The sequence below is a fragment of the Solea solea genome, chromosome 8 (assembly GCF_958295425.1).
Source record: "Solea solea chromosome 8, fSolSol10.1, whole genome shotgun sequence".
NCBI classification, from domain to species: Eukaryota; Metazoa; Chordata; class Actinopteri; order Pleuronectiformes; family Soleidae; genus Solea; species Solea solea.
The window spans coordinates 1,600,153-1,615,414 of NC_081141.1; the positions used below are offsets into that span (position 1 = coordinate 1,600,153).

Below are 15,262 nucleotides of genomic sequence, written 5' to 3' on the forward strand. Positions count from 1 at the left end.
TCGCCCACTGACTCCTGCGAGCGCTAAATAAAGGACGCGTCAATATTCTCTCAGCACAACCTGCACTTAAAGCACCACCACTAAAAAGACAGCAGGAGTAGAGCCCTGATGCTAAGAGTCGCCATGGCAATAGAAGAAAAAAGGAGTACAGTAGCTTGGAGGAGTAAGACACATCAGCTCAGGGGGGAAGAGGAAGCAGTGAGCGCAGAGACAAAAGAGACGATAAAGTCTAACAACAGACCTGCACTTCTGGTGCTCTTTCTAACCAACGTCTGCTTGTTAGTTAACAAGATGGACCTAACGCGACGGCAACTGAAGAAACGCACAACTATTGTGCATTTCTCTCCTCTGAGCTGACCGTAACCATCTGTCCTCTGTGTCTTCACCAACAAAGGCTGGTGCATACATTGCAGCCCCATTATCAATGAGGCCAGCTGTTTCACCTGCCCTGGGTGTTTACAGCTGTGTATATTGTAGCTGTTCACGTCTTCTTGGCAACCAGGAGAAAGAAGAACCACACGTACAGCAACAGACGGGGGTGGACACTGAGGACACTGAGGATACATGAGGACTTGTCCTGAGAGACTGAGCTCAGGAAGCTCACAGGGATGTCGACGGACATTTTTTTAAATCTCGCCTGTTACTATTGTTCCACATCCTAAAACCTCAGCTGTGAAAAGCATGACTGTCAATCGTCTGGTGGTCCTCACCTAACCCTCAAACCCTCGGTTTGGACCCTCATCACTATGCTTGCACAGCATCAGCTGTCATTCACTCGTCTCAAACACCTGGAGAGCAAGGATTCCTGTGTCAAACTGCGGTCCTGCATTGAACCATCAGCTGCAGACTTTAGTCCGTAAACTGCTGCGGTCTGGACTTTGACCTTCTCTCTGCAACTGGATCCACAATCCTCTGACAAACAGGCCACTATCTGTTAGGACCCCAAGGCGTCTCACTGGTCAACAATGAGTCTGTGTTCAGGTGGAAGAACGAACAATCCATGTGTCAATGTGGGGAAGACTAAGCAGATAGTTGCAGACTTTAAGAGGACTGGCTACACTCCTGCACTCTTTAATGGTGGAACAGCATCCTAAGGGACGTCCACCAACACCTGTGGGCCGGCCTCAGTCTGTGGCGGTTTACTGACATCCTCCTCCTTCACTGTTTGGTACGCCTCCTGCTCTGCACCTGAGAAACCTCAGCCTCCCTTCCTCGGAGAACGTGGAGCGGTACCCCCCCTCCCCTCCACCCAGGACACAAACTATTCACCTGCCTTCAGGCGAAAGGCTGTGCAGCCTCAAAGCCAGAACAACAAGGCTAAAGTGCAGCTTTTCCCAGACGTTATTTATATATTCATTCATTCATTCATTCATTCATTCATTCATAGGGTCTATTTCAGCAATGCATTACTTAGTTAAGCATTGTTATTACTCTGCTGGTGGACGTGGGTAGAGAATCTCCTTCCTTTGTTTTTAACGTGTTTGAATGACAATAAATCTAAGTTTCCATCATTTCAGGTGTAATAATCTGAGTTTTCCCTAATCCTGCTTTCTGCAACGGAGCCCAGATCCCTCAGGCGTGTGTATAATCATCATCATCATGGATTAATGGAGAGCCTGTTGAATCAAACCGATCTTCATACTTTTGATAAAGACTTTAAAATATTAAAGTTATAACATTTCTGAAGTGAGCAAGTGTTCCTCTCTTCTTCAGTGTTGGCTGTGCTTTTCTTTTTATTATTTATTCAGTAAAAAGACTTTTTTTGTCATTTGCTCAGAGTTTGTTTGACGCCTGCCGCCATGCTGCGGTGACACAGCCGATTCCCAGCTTTCAATTCGATCAATTAATTACCAATCTGTCAGTCTGTATGAATAGTGAGGATGCATCAGTCATTCACACTTTTGTGTTGTTTATTTGCATCATCATGGACGTTCAAAGGCCTTTAGGCTGTAAAAAACTTACTGTGCGACGTCAGTTAATAAAGTTTATTCTGTCGTCTTCTTTGATCCGTGCTCATTTATTCACTCACAGCTGCACCTCATCACGTTCATGTGTGTGTGTGTGTGTGTGTGTGAGAGACTCAGAAAGCAGCTGTCAGCTGGAACACAAGGGCTACATCAAATCCTTGGTTTTTAGTTTTATGTCATGATTACTGTGGATATAAAATCTGTTGTTGTCACTTCCAGTTTGAAGTCTATCTTCAACCCCCCTACCATCTCTCCCTCCATCCCTCCATCCCTCCATCCATCCATCCATCCAAATGATGATTCTTTATTACAATGACAGCGGAAGATTCCCAGAATCCACTGGATTCTCACACTTGATGAGGAATGATCAGGAATGAGACAAAGCCCCACGAAGATCTCACCAATTATTTGAGGCATTGAGTAGCCGTCCAGGTCCAGCATCACCGTTCCTGTCTGGAGACATGTCCTGAGTTCGAAAAGACTGTGCAGGGACAGCGTGGACACGTGGGGTTTACTCCACCTCTCGCCGCCCTCTTCTACCTTCTCCTCAAACTTCACCCACCTGAAGGAGACGGAGCACACGGGGAATAAAGAGAAGGTGAGGAATAAACACATCAGTGGACGCCTGAAGTCTGAGTTTGTGGCTTTCAGGCATCAGACGTGGTGTGAATGTAAAGTAGAGCGTTAGCCTCAGGTCACTCAGCACTTGGTCTTATACTGCAGTATATTTTAAAGTTGCAGTGCGTAACTTTGGGTGATTTTTTTGCCGCATCCGTCTGAAAACAGGCTCTGTGAAGCAATACTACCAGACCTGACCACGGGAGCGTTTATGTGTATACAGCAGCAGAGCATTTATCCCATCAAACTGCTGAATGGGTTTTTAGAACAGTAGAATTCACTTACAGACAGGAATACTGCAAATAATACAATTAAATGAATAATGTGAACTGATGTTAAAGTTCAGCGTTTGACAGAAGAGAAAAGATTTAAATGGGATTTAAATCTGTGGTTTTTAAACTGTGGTACATTCAGAGCCACGTTTCAAACTAACTTCTGATTTTTAAACTATTGTCTTCCACTGTGTCGATCATTGAACACGCCGGAAATTAACTCTACATCATTGTTGTTGTGACGCATCTGAGCGACCGACAACTTCAGATTGAAACAGATCAGTAAAAATCCAGATCAGAGCCACATTCAAAACCACCGCTGCATGTGGTGGAAAAATCAGATCTCATGTGTTTTTTAGCTGTTCAGACTAGAGCTAGATAGAATCTGGATAAAGTAAAAAATCAGATTGGGGCTGCAGTCTAAACAAGGCCTTAGGGTTCAAAGCGTGTAGCCAAGGTCGCTAATCTCTCCAATGAAAACCTGGCTCTCAGAACTCAAATTGAGAAATGGGATTCTCTTTAAAATACTTGAAATATTAGTTAGTTTCATTTTGTCCAGACAGAGAATCACAAAGCTTCAGACTGTCTCTACGGCGTAGTGTGTAATTGTGGGTTAGGGTTAGGGTTACACGTCACCTGGCAGACTCCTTCCACTCCAGCTCGTCTCCTTCCCTCTGCAGCGTGTCCATCTCAGTGAAGAGAGTCGGCGTGCGCATGTCGTCGTCCTCACTCAGGATGTAACGCAGTCGCTCTGCAGCTGGAGACACTTGATAACACCAGAGAATATTTGTCAGATTACGGTTAATACATTATAGAATCACATCGCGGGCTGTGATCGGCCCACGGGCCAGACTTTGGACATTCCTGGGTTGGATGATGAGTTGAAACAAAGCACGAGTCTGAATCAGTTCACAAAATGATACAAAAAAGACATGAATGAGAGGATGAGGACGTGTTTTCTGACTTTTTAAATTTTAAAGGGAGCAGATATGTTGCTGTACGGACGCTGATTTGAACCCCGTGTTTGTGGATGTTGTTGCTTCAGGGGAACGAGATGTGAGCTGGACGTGGGTTTGCGAGCGTATGGAACTGACCTGTATGTGGATGACTGTACATGGGCTGAGGCTATTAATGCCACCGGAGATCCATAATATTGAAGCGCTGTATTGACAGCAGCAGGGAAATCCACTTATACGTTGTCTTTTCCAAACGGGGGCACATGATGATGGAAATCAATCAGACATCTTTCAGTGGGATGGATTTGAACCATGAAGTTCAGCAGCTCAGTTAGAAAGACAGATACAGGCCTAAGCTCACGCTGCTCTAATGTAAAGAGAGATGACGCCGTAATTCCACGATTTATCACTGTAACTGGAAGAGAGGCCATTTGTTTTTCTGGACCAGAACACGACATGTACTCCTCATATGTGTGTGTGTGTGTGTTGGTTATGGTTGGGATTTTACAGTAGAATAATGGTGATGGAGTCTCAGGTCAGATCAGAGTGAAAACATCGGTTATTCTACCTGGACAACAGATTATTTCTGCCTTTTTTTTCAGCATAAGTCAAAAAGTAGACGACTGATTTGGATGAGACGACCTGTGGCCGTGGGTTATGGTCAAAGGTGATGATCCAGATATGGAACACAAATTAGAATTTTTCTTTAAAACAACTGCTAACGTTTAGTAACGTTTAGGTTAAGAGAGTAGAGTGTGCTGACACCACTGCAGGAACCTGAGCTGCTTTCTCTTGTTTGAAGATGCTTTTTTTTTTTGCTTTTATTTGACAGGACATAGTTAAAAGGGGAGAAAAATTGCAGACTGATGTCAGAACTGGACCTTGCAGAAAGCCTCAGAGGAAACACCTCGACCACCGGGCTGCACTATAAAGTATGTTCAACAGAGCCAAACTCTCTTTGAATGAGCCGACTCAACAAAAAAACAAAAAACAACCTCAGGTCAGCGATACTGAGGATCACAACAGTGGTTATCAATTTGTTTTGTCAACCCAGGTTTTTCTCTTCAGGCTCTCTGTGTGTGTGTGTGTGTGTGTGTGTTCACATAAAACATTTCATGTGTCATTTCACCCAAAATGGGCCGATTGCTTCCAAGTAATTAATAATGTAGAAGAATATTAAAAGAATATTGCAGCTAAAAGCGGCTCTGATATGAATCTAAATGCATTGCTTGTCACATATTAATGTCACACTGAGACACAGATGATCTGTGTTAGTGAATTTTCCACAGATGGTTGATTTTCAATGTTCCTGCACCTAAACCCAGTCGATATCACAGAGAAGAAGAAACCATGTTTAAAGAGGCTGATTAGGTGAAGTGCAGCACTTGTTTTAGAACTGATTTCAAGCTAAAACTCTGAACAGAACCTGGTTGTTGCCATAGTGACCGAGCCAGGTTAAAAGTGAGCCACATCCATGACAAGGAAACCCACTGATCTCACTTCAGATGAGTCAGTCAGTTACTATGATCCTCGTGCCAAAATTCCCTTGAAATATCTGAACTTGTCAATGAAATTCTAATGATTGTCGGCTTTTAATGTCCCTGTCGTGCAATATTTTACTTTTTCAAAGCCCTAGTCAAAAAATGACCACTTCAGCACACAAAGTATTTTCTTCCTCCTCTGGTTTACCAGGGCTGCGGAGAAACATGGAGCAGTTTGTAAATAAAATACCTCAACTCAAGCAAAATGAAGTAGAAACAGATGATGTTACTGAACCAATCACTGGTGTCGGCCCTCCCTCTTTGACTTTGTCTAAAAAAAATTAAATGTCCGATAATTTACATTTTTTAAAAACACACTTAATATTATTGTGTGGATCAGCTTTGATGTCACATGACACTGTGGGCACATGTTGATTATCCACCTTTTACATATCAACACCAATTATTTCATGTAATTGAGAGACCCGATCGTCCTGATCAATAATGCATGTTATCACCTGCTCACAACCCACTTATTTCTAACGTGAAATATTAATGATCGCCGTCCCACCCAATCCACAGGTTAACCTCATTACTGTGGGGTTAACTGCAGCCCACACACACACACACACACAACACTACAGCACTGACGATGAAGTAGCTCGACAACAACAATTGGAAACACTGACACACACTTTGTAACTATTGAAGTGAAGTGTAGTTAAAAGTAAGTAATACTCGTTAGTACTTTGGTACCAAAATCACAACCTATCTACGGTAAAGTATCAGATAACAATCCGACATTTGTGCTGGTGCATCTACGAGCGAGCCATAACCACAACATATATATATATATATACAGTATATTAAAGATTTTTGTGTTGTATCTGCTTTTTTACGTTTTTCTATGCCTTCATTATTCCCATATCTGATCCAGTAATAGACCAGTAACGATACCGAGCGTCGTACCAACTCATCCAAGAAGCACTCCGACAAAGGTCGAGGATTGACATCCAGTTCACCCACTCACAACTTCAGGAAGGCATAGTGATAACCAGATGTCAAATAGTAATTCTTTAAAGTCTGAACTTGAGACACAACAAGGTCTTCTTGCTTCTTCAAACCCCCTCATAGCTGCTGGACTCACTTGTGCGGTTGATGTCTTGGAGACTCTGCTGGTTCAAATCCACGAGTCCTTCCTCCATGTCCACGTCTCGGTATTGGTCGTGCTCGTGGTGCCTGTGGTGGTTGTATCGTCTGTCTCTGTCCACGTCCACGTCCACGTCAGGGACCTCGCGGCTGGAGCGCCTTCGCCTGCGCTTGCGTCGGTAGCCTCGCGGCACGGGGACGCCAATGTAGATGGACTGATGGTCTGAGGGACAAACATGGACAGCAGTCACATTCTGTAAATATGTGCCAATTTCAGTTAATTTTGTCAATTAAAATGTCATTTAGGATAAATGGTTGTTTAAATGGTTACGACGGTATTTCATGTAATCATGTACAATGCTATGACAGTCCTAGTGATTTATTTTGAAGTGCCTGCATATTTCAAGTCATTCCAAGACCAATCATCTCTTCTGTTGTCTTGTTTCTTACCAAAATGAAAGGTAAAAAGTTTGTTTTAGTGGAATTGTGAACAGACGGATGCAGCAGTGCTCCACTGTTGCCTCTGCAATTCAAACACCTCTACGAATCTACACCAGACTCTACACAGAGTCTACACCAGTCAGCCCAGTCAGTGGCATGTCAGTGGGTAAAGACTGAGGACGAATCTGCAGGTGTGTGAGGATAACAGACCCAACCTGACCTCAGTCACAGTCAATCAAACATGTTTGAATGTTTTGAGCCGACTCTGGACACAACTGCAAACTCATGTTGCCAACAGCCAATGAAAAAGAGTGGGCGGGACACAGGATTATAGCGTAATACGACGTAGACGAGACAAAGTAGCGGGAATATGAAAACAGTGATGCGTTCAGTTGGCTTCAGTAACTCACTTGATAAACAAATCACAACTTCATTTTATGTACCTACTAGTACTGGATACATCTTGAGTGACCTGGATAACCTGTGGGTTAACTGGTAATGACCAGGAAGTTAACTAGAACCTTCTGCCACACTATCTCAGCCCTTTCATTGATGTGTTCTTCCTCTGGTTTAATAAACAGATGAGACTAACAGACGGCGTGGAACACAAAGGTAATAAGAAAGCAATTTCCCAAAAACAAGACACTTAAATGAAAGTTTAATGAAAAGACCCCAAAATAGTTGAGTGACACTTTAGCGCAGATTGTGTGATGAGATATTTCATTAATGTCTCATACACACAGGAGTGCTTTCATGAATGTTAAACCACTCTTAACAGACGCTGAATGAATTGCATTTTATCTCGTGTCTGCTCGTTAATAACAGCCGTATCCTCTGTCGGCACAGTCGCCAAACAAAAGCAAATCAGGCCCTTTGAGAAACGCAGATCTTCGCTTTCCTTTCCAGTTTGTTTGGCTTTATAATCTTTATTCTGCAAAACAAAAACCTGGGCGATGTGAGTCTGATCATCTGCTGGCAATTAGAGAGTGACTGTGACACTAATTACGCTCAAAGCTCCACGTGGAATACGCTGACGACGGGGAAATGCAACGCAATATGTCGCCGTGTTTGGATGAAGCCACGGAGCTGAGAAATCTGCTGCGGAACACGCGCAACAAATCAGTCAAACGTCTGCATACGACTCCCCGAACCACTGAAACACACGTGAACACACATGAACACGTAAGAAACCCTGCCTCCTCATCTGCAGCCCATTAACAACCCTCCTCACACACACACACACACACACACTCTTGGAACCAATTAGAAACTAGAGAGGCTGTGATGAATCAGCTGTCTCATGATAATATTAAGATCCAAATAGGTGTAATGACTCAATTTCCTGTTTCTATTTGCAAAGGGCCAGGCTGTGATGGATCAAGCCAGGATATGAACCCCACACACACACACACTTACCCTCCTCCTCCTCATAGCGAAGGTGAGAGGCGCCCATCCCTCGGTCTCCATGGTTCATCCTGGAAAAGGAGAAGAGAGGCAGTTTTTCCACATGGTCGGGGAGGAGGAAGACACTCACTATTAATTGTAATAATAAATTCACATCATGAATTTTATTCATAGTGCACTATAGTATATACGAGTATAAAAGCAGCACGCTTCATTAAAAGCCATGAGAAACTTTGTTTTAGTCCTTTTAACGAAATCTCAGGCACATGTAACACAACACAGCGTCAGTGTGTTGATTGTGTACATGAGTGTGTGCGCGTGTGTGGTAGTGACACACATGTATGGATGATTATATGAGGAATGCCAGCAGCAGCAGCAGCAGCAGCTCCTGTGCACTGACCTGTGTGTCGGGTTACAGTACAGATCGATGTGGAAATAATTAACAGCAGAGGCCGAGTCGATGGAAATGTGCATGATTAAAACAGCTGATCTCATGTGGCACTAATTCAGCCCTGGAAACCAGCAGTTACATTTAAGGCCGCTCGTGTTCCTGCTGGTGAAGGGTCACAGAGATTATAGACCTAAGGAGCAGGGGGGACGTCAACTGAAACTTGAATATGTAGATTTATGAAGAAATGAATTAATTAATATTATAAATATCTATTAAAAATAATGAAGAAATAAATATGAATGCTTTATTTGTGTAATTGTAACATGAAAACAGTCCTCATGTGGAAAGTTTTGGGGTTTACAGAAGAATTCAGTTGAATGGACTGATTTACACCAGTGCATTTTAACGTTGGTGATAATGGTGTAACTTTGAGAGCTCAGTATTTTGTCAGGTGTACACTTCTCAGAGGAGACGGCAGAGTGTTTAAATGTAAATAAATATTAAACTTCAACAGCTAAACGGACTCATATCCATATAAATGAATATTGCTCTATATGCAGAACTTGTAACCTAATGTTAGATGAAGAAGAAACACATTAGGAGGTGTGTACAATAAACCACATGATTCATTGAATTCAATTAATATACATGCTATGTTGCCACTGTTTTTTTGTTTGTTACTAAACAATGAAGATTATGCGAAACTTAGTTTGAGATTAAAACTGCTGTTAAATCTGGTCTTTGAATCCCATGAGGCAAAGCGGTTAGTGTCTCTTGACATGTCTCTTGACATGTCTCTTGTGTGGGCACTATCTCATTTTGGCATGACACTGTCGTTGAGCGCAGAGGGATGAGACATGTAAAGTGGCTGCTGGAGAACGACTTTAGCCGAGCAAAGCCGAGCTGAGCGGCCGCTGTGGATGTGTGCGGCGCTGGCTTCCTGTCTCGGTAATTAGTGCTGTCACATCAGTGTCCTTCACACCCAGTGGGCAGCTGGAGCGAGAGCTGCAGGCTGACTCCCTCATGGGCTGATCGATGCGCTCACCCCCCCCCCCCCACCACACACACACACACACACACACACACACACAAGGGATAATGTGATCCGCCGCTATGGTGCCAAACACCAACAGGCTGAAAGGGCAAAACATAAGGAATATGAGTCAAGCTGTCAGTTTTTGTCTTTAAGACTGACAACATCGACCAGTGAGGCTACGTGATGGAAAATTAGGATTCTGTGTCCGTCAAATTCTGTGATTTTGGGCCTTTTGAAAAGAAAGATGTGATGGAACGTCGGTCTTATACATAAACAAGCTTTAAGTGAATTAAACTCACGCAACATGCATGGAACGCTCTACCATGAATGCATCTGATGTAATAGCAGCCATAGGAGAACAAACACAGGTGTTACCCATCACCTTAAATAGTTCCAGTGTCGAGTCCCACGATTGTTCAAGTGTAAGTGATCCTGCTTGTATTTTATAGTGAGACTGAGAAAATAAATGTGGTCGTATATATATATATATATATCTATATATAGATATATATATAGATATATATCTATATATCTATATATATCTATATATAATAAAGCATTAGACTAAACCTACTTGTCAAACGCAAAGAAGTTGGAGCTAATTATAACTTTCAGTTTCATTTCTAATACATTTGGGGATTAAATTGCATTATGGCCACATCTGAGTGGAGATGAAGTAAAAGAGAAATGACATTTACTAGGATGAGGGCAGCTCTTTGCTTCAGAAGGTTGAAACAAATTAAATATTAATTTCATCAACTTTTCAGGAAATTTTGAAATACTTTTTAATGATATATATATATATATATATATATATATATATATATATATATATATATATATATATATAGTTTTTTTACTTTGGTGCACGGTTGCTTGAATGAGTTTTACAGAATTTAAGCAATAACATTTTAGGAGACTTTGGTGCCAAAAGCCAAAACTCTGACCTGACTTTTGATCCATAATGTAAAACTGACCATAATCATAACATAATACATGTGTGACATTATTAAGATGGACGTGAGTGCGGAAGTTGAAATGTCACACGATCATTAACATCAATGTGCCACTGATGATTATCAGGGCCCACGCGGTGTTTCGCTGGCTAGTATTGTTACCTCATGGTAAGAAGGTCACGGGTTCGGATCCCCTGTGTGGAGTTTGCATGTTCTCCACATGTGTGCGTGGGTTCTCTGGGTACATGCGGGTTCATTTGACGTTCTAGAGAGTGACCTGTCCAAGGCGGACCTCACCTTCTGCCCTGGATTGACCCTCAAGAGGAGGATACATATAAAATAGATAAACTAATTTTAATCCTCATAAATTTGGCAGATACAACTGAAGTTGTTTTAATGATGCTTTTCTTTTAGATATAACAAAAAAAAAAGCTTTGTACAGTTGAACTGTCAATTATTATTTTGACATCCTTCTACTTCATGATGTTCTGGGTTATTGTTGGTACCCAGAGGATGACAGGGTGGGGTTTGTGTTTTACGTACCGTCCTCCTCAAAAGTGCCTATGTTTGAGAAACCTGTGCCATAGATGGCTGCACAGGATTGAGTTCTGAGACTGGAACATTTCAAATAGTGGTGACATAATGTTGTTAACTCACATGCTGCAAATGAAGACACGACAGACAATCATTTTAAATGATTTTCAAGCCAAATAGTTCAATTGCTTTATACTTTAAAACATTTCAACTGGCCACCATGACGTCCTTAAAGCCGCCGACACCAGCACCACTGGTGTCCTTCAAACACAAACAGCTGAGATTGATATTCCAGACACCACACATGCAGTGTTTTGCCCACACACTATGACATTTACACTTAAAAGACCCAAAGCTAAGAAACACCACATAAACCTCCCAAAAAAGGGACTTAACCTTAAAACAAAGGGATGTTTGAACCTACCTGGATCAGATGTCAGCTGGGATGAGTGATAGAAGAAGAGGCTGCTGCTGCTGCTGCTGCTGCTGCTTCTTGTAGGGTTGCATCAACGAATACATGCCAGTGGAGCTCCAACAAACTACTGAGAGGCCCAAACTCAGAAAAGAGAAAAGATCTTTTCTATTTATCTGTCAGTCTGGCTCTCCTGTCTCCCTCTCTGTCTCTCTGTTCCCTGTCTCTCCCTCTCTCTCTGGTGCCTGGTGCAATAATAGGCAAAGTAGGCTTCAGCAGTGAGCTCCAGGCAGGAAGTTGTGTCACCGTCCACAGAGAGAAAACCCTTCGATATACTGTACCAGTAGGTCAATACAGCCTAATGTGCGGCGTTGTGGAAAAAGTGATAGAACGCTGCTCGGGAAACACTGCTGGTTAAAAAAAGGTTTGAAGGTTAAAGTATGGTTATATAGCTGAGCTGATTATTTATACATCACTTATATATATATATATATATATATATATATATATACTTTGTATTCTGTGGCCATGAAAGCTCAATGCAGTGGAACATAATAAACAAATGGAGAGAAAGCACTGAACCCAAAAGCACAAATTCAGAGTGTCCTAAAACTAACATTTATTTAAAGTATTAAAATAACTAAACTGAGGGAGAGGAGCTCAGAAAATCCCAGTAAAACCAGCAGAATGAGAGCAGGGAACGTCACATGAACACCTGACAGAGGGTGTATTTGGCTGATGAGGATAACGAGCGCCAGGTGTGGAAGTGGGCGGGGACGCTCAGGTGAGAGGAATGAGGTGATTGCAGGGCACTGACAGGAGAGTTAGTAACGCAGATGAACACACGTGATAAACAATAAACTCCCCGAGACACGAGAGAACGTCATGCTGCAACTAGACTGACGATTATCATAATAAATGAAAATACAACCAAATATTCACTGGAAAACCAAAAATACTTACTATTGGTCATTTGTTTTGTCATTTATTAAATACTTAAACAAAACCAAATACATAGCTTTAGTCTAATGCTAATTATTAGATTAGATTATGGCTGTAAATGAGTAATTTGCTCTGGTCACAGTTTTTGATGTTTTAAAAGTGAGTGATTTCATTGGCAAACACTGTTTTCAGTTCCTTTGAGTTCTTTGGAAAGAACATGGCTGTGGATCAATGGCATCAGGGAGCCAGTGAGTCTGCTGATTACTGTTCATAATGATCACAATGACCAAGGAATATGAACGTTTTAGTCATCCACTGCCTCCAACTATCACCCTTCAACCATTGAACTTACTGTAAGTGAATGTCTTAAGATGCCATCTACCTATTAGCTGTAGCACTTATTCACCGAGGGTCGCAGTGAGGCTGGAGCCAAACATTAGACGAGAGGCGGAGCTCACCTTGGACCAGGGCCAGCATCCAGACTCACAGTCCAGTCTACAATGAACCTGTGATCAGTGTGTGTGTGTCATTGAACTGTGGGAACCCAGAACACACCTGCTATCACTGCACTGACATGTACCTGCATGGTCGGAGGGACAGATGTTTGTGTTATATATGTATATATATATATATATATATATATATATACATATATATATATATATATATATATATACATATATATATATATATATATATATATGAGCTAAATTAAGCGCAATACCAATATAAAACTTGTCGACATGTGAAATTAAAAAACATTGAGGGCACTATAGTGCGTCGTTTCAGTACAGACCATCCCATAAATCAAGAAATCCCTCATTTCTACCACATTATATTCAGAGTCACACTCAGTGTCCAGTTAAACGCTGCACGTTTTTTGGACTGTGGGAGGAAACCGGAGAGAACACACAACAGTGTGTCTTTCCCTAAATGACACCAAAATGACCCCAACAGTAAATATGAGAGAATTATTTTCTTTTTAGTTTCCATTTCTTAGGAAAATACCTGTTAAATTCAGCAAATGATGCAATTTAAATGGAACTAAATGACTTTAAACTGCAGTGAATACGTTTTCAATACAAACAAATGCCTGTTACATTCACACCATTCATTATGAAAGGAGTTCACAGTCAGCTCCACACGCTGCACACAGGAAGTCAACAGCAGGTTTGTACGTACGACCCAAAAACGAAAAGAAGCGACCATGAAAAGTTTCAGTTTGACAAGATAAAGTCTGTCCATGGGCTGCTGCTGTATACACAGAAATGCTCCCTGATAGCATTGTTTGACAGAGCCCATTTTCAGATGAAGGACACAGCACACAGTTTCACATCGTTGGGCAACAACTTCCACATCAGCTGCAGCTTCAGTGGTTTGAGTGGAGCAGGTTCACCTTCCTTCACATTGTACAAACTCATAGATTGGACGAGACTATTTGGCTCTTAATGACAGTCTGTAAAGCCTAATGAGGTGAGACTGCAGATTCAACTTTAACTGCACAGCGTACAGAACTTCAGTGGGAGGACAGAACACTAAGGATTTTACTGTATGATGACATTCAGTGGGCGAAGCCTCTAAGTATGAAATCTATCCTCTTTTTTACCCCACAGCTCATGGAGTGTTTAGTGTGAAATTGGCTTTAACTGTTAGTTCAGACGAGGCTTTGCAGGGTACTTGTACATGACGTGCCCAGGTAATACGAATCCTGTCTGAATAGGGCTTTTTGGTCTGTGGGAGGAGTCTGGAAAAACAAACAAACATGCTACCTCCATCAACAGTGCGAGCCACTACACCACTGTGTGTCCATTTGAAACACACGTCTTTCATTTGTTTATTTAATTCCTGAATCACAGTCTGAGTTACTGTAAGGATGATAGAGCTCCAGACGTCATGTGACTCAGTCTGTGTTCACCACCACAATAATTGTGTTGTTTCCATTCCAACTGTTGCATGATGGGATTGCGTGACACCAGCGACCAGAGCTCAATAACAGCAGCTGTGACAAAGTTCATCTCATAGTTTTTCTCTTTCCTTCACACTCAGCAGAGGCGATGAACGCCGACATACTCAGGATTAATAGGTGAACACATTAAGAGTCTGAAAATAGAGGGAGAGATAATAGGCCCAGGCCACATATAGGCACGTATGTTTGAACATTTCTTCCTGCTCATTCCATCAGCGTGAAGACTTTCACCGTGTTTTACTGGGAAGAAATCAGAGTATATATATATACTATATCTATATATATATATATAGACATGTAAATATGTATATATGTGGGTTGCTGACGACATGAGTCATCAGATGCTGCAACGTGAACCATGTTCAAAGGACCTCAGGAAATTGTACGTTATTATCTGATATTGATAGTGAAGCATCACACACACACACACACACACGCTGACGGCCGTCATCTGACAGACAAAGATGGGGAAACTGTGCATTTCCTCGCCCGACGACAACAGGCAGCAACACTCACATCTATATTATAATAATAACATAATCGCAGCTGGTCTGGGTGTGTGCACATCCTGCACTCAGGCCACTGAATCCCCCCCCCCCCCCCATTCTCTTCTTAGCAGAGGTTGCTGGAGAGGAAAAAATGTATTTTTAATGAAAAGAGGGGAAAAAAAAAGCACGACACAAATTCAAAAGACAAAAACAGCTGATGCGGATCGAAGTGGTGGGTGATCAGACACT

The 15,262-nt window shown here is 42.0% G+C and overlaps 1 protein-coding gene across 1 annotated transcript in view; it reads right to left on the reverse strand.

Annotated features, from left to right (window-relative positions):
* The window catches only part of slc4a5a (solute carrier family 4 member 5a), a 34,648-nt gene extending 22,636 nt beyond the window's left edge, over positions 1 to 12,012 (reverse strand). Inside the window, exons 1-5 of the mRNA XM_058637006.1 lie at positions 11,630 to 12,012; positions 8,301 to 8,359; positions 6,442 to 6,666; positions 3,494 to 3,623; positions 2,369 to 2,529 (exon numbers count right to left, since the gene is read on the reverse strand). Of these exons, the coding sequence (XP_058492989.1) occupies positions 2,369 to 2,529; positions 3,494 to 3,623; positions 6,442 to 6,666; positions 8,301 to 8,358 (574 nt within the window). The 5' untranslated portion in view covers position 8,359; positions 11,630 to 12,012. The remainder of the gene's footprint in view (positions 1 to 2,368; positions 2,530 to 3,493; positions 3,624 to 6,441; positions 6,667 to 8,300; positions 8,360 to 11,629) is intronic.
* Positions 12,013 to 15,262: the final 3,250 nt, after the last annotated feature.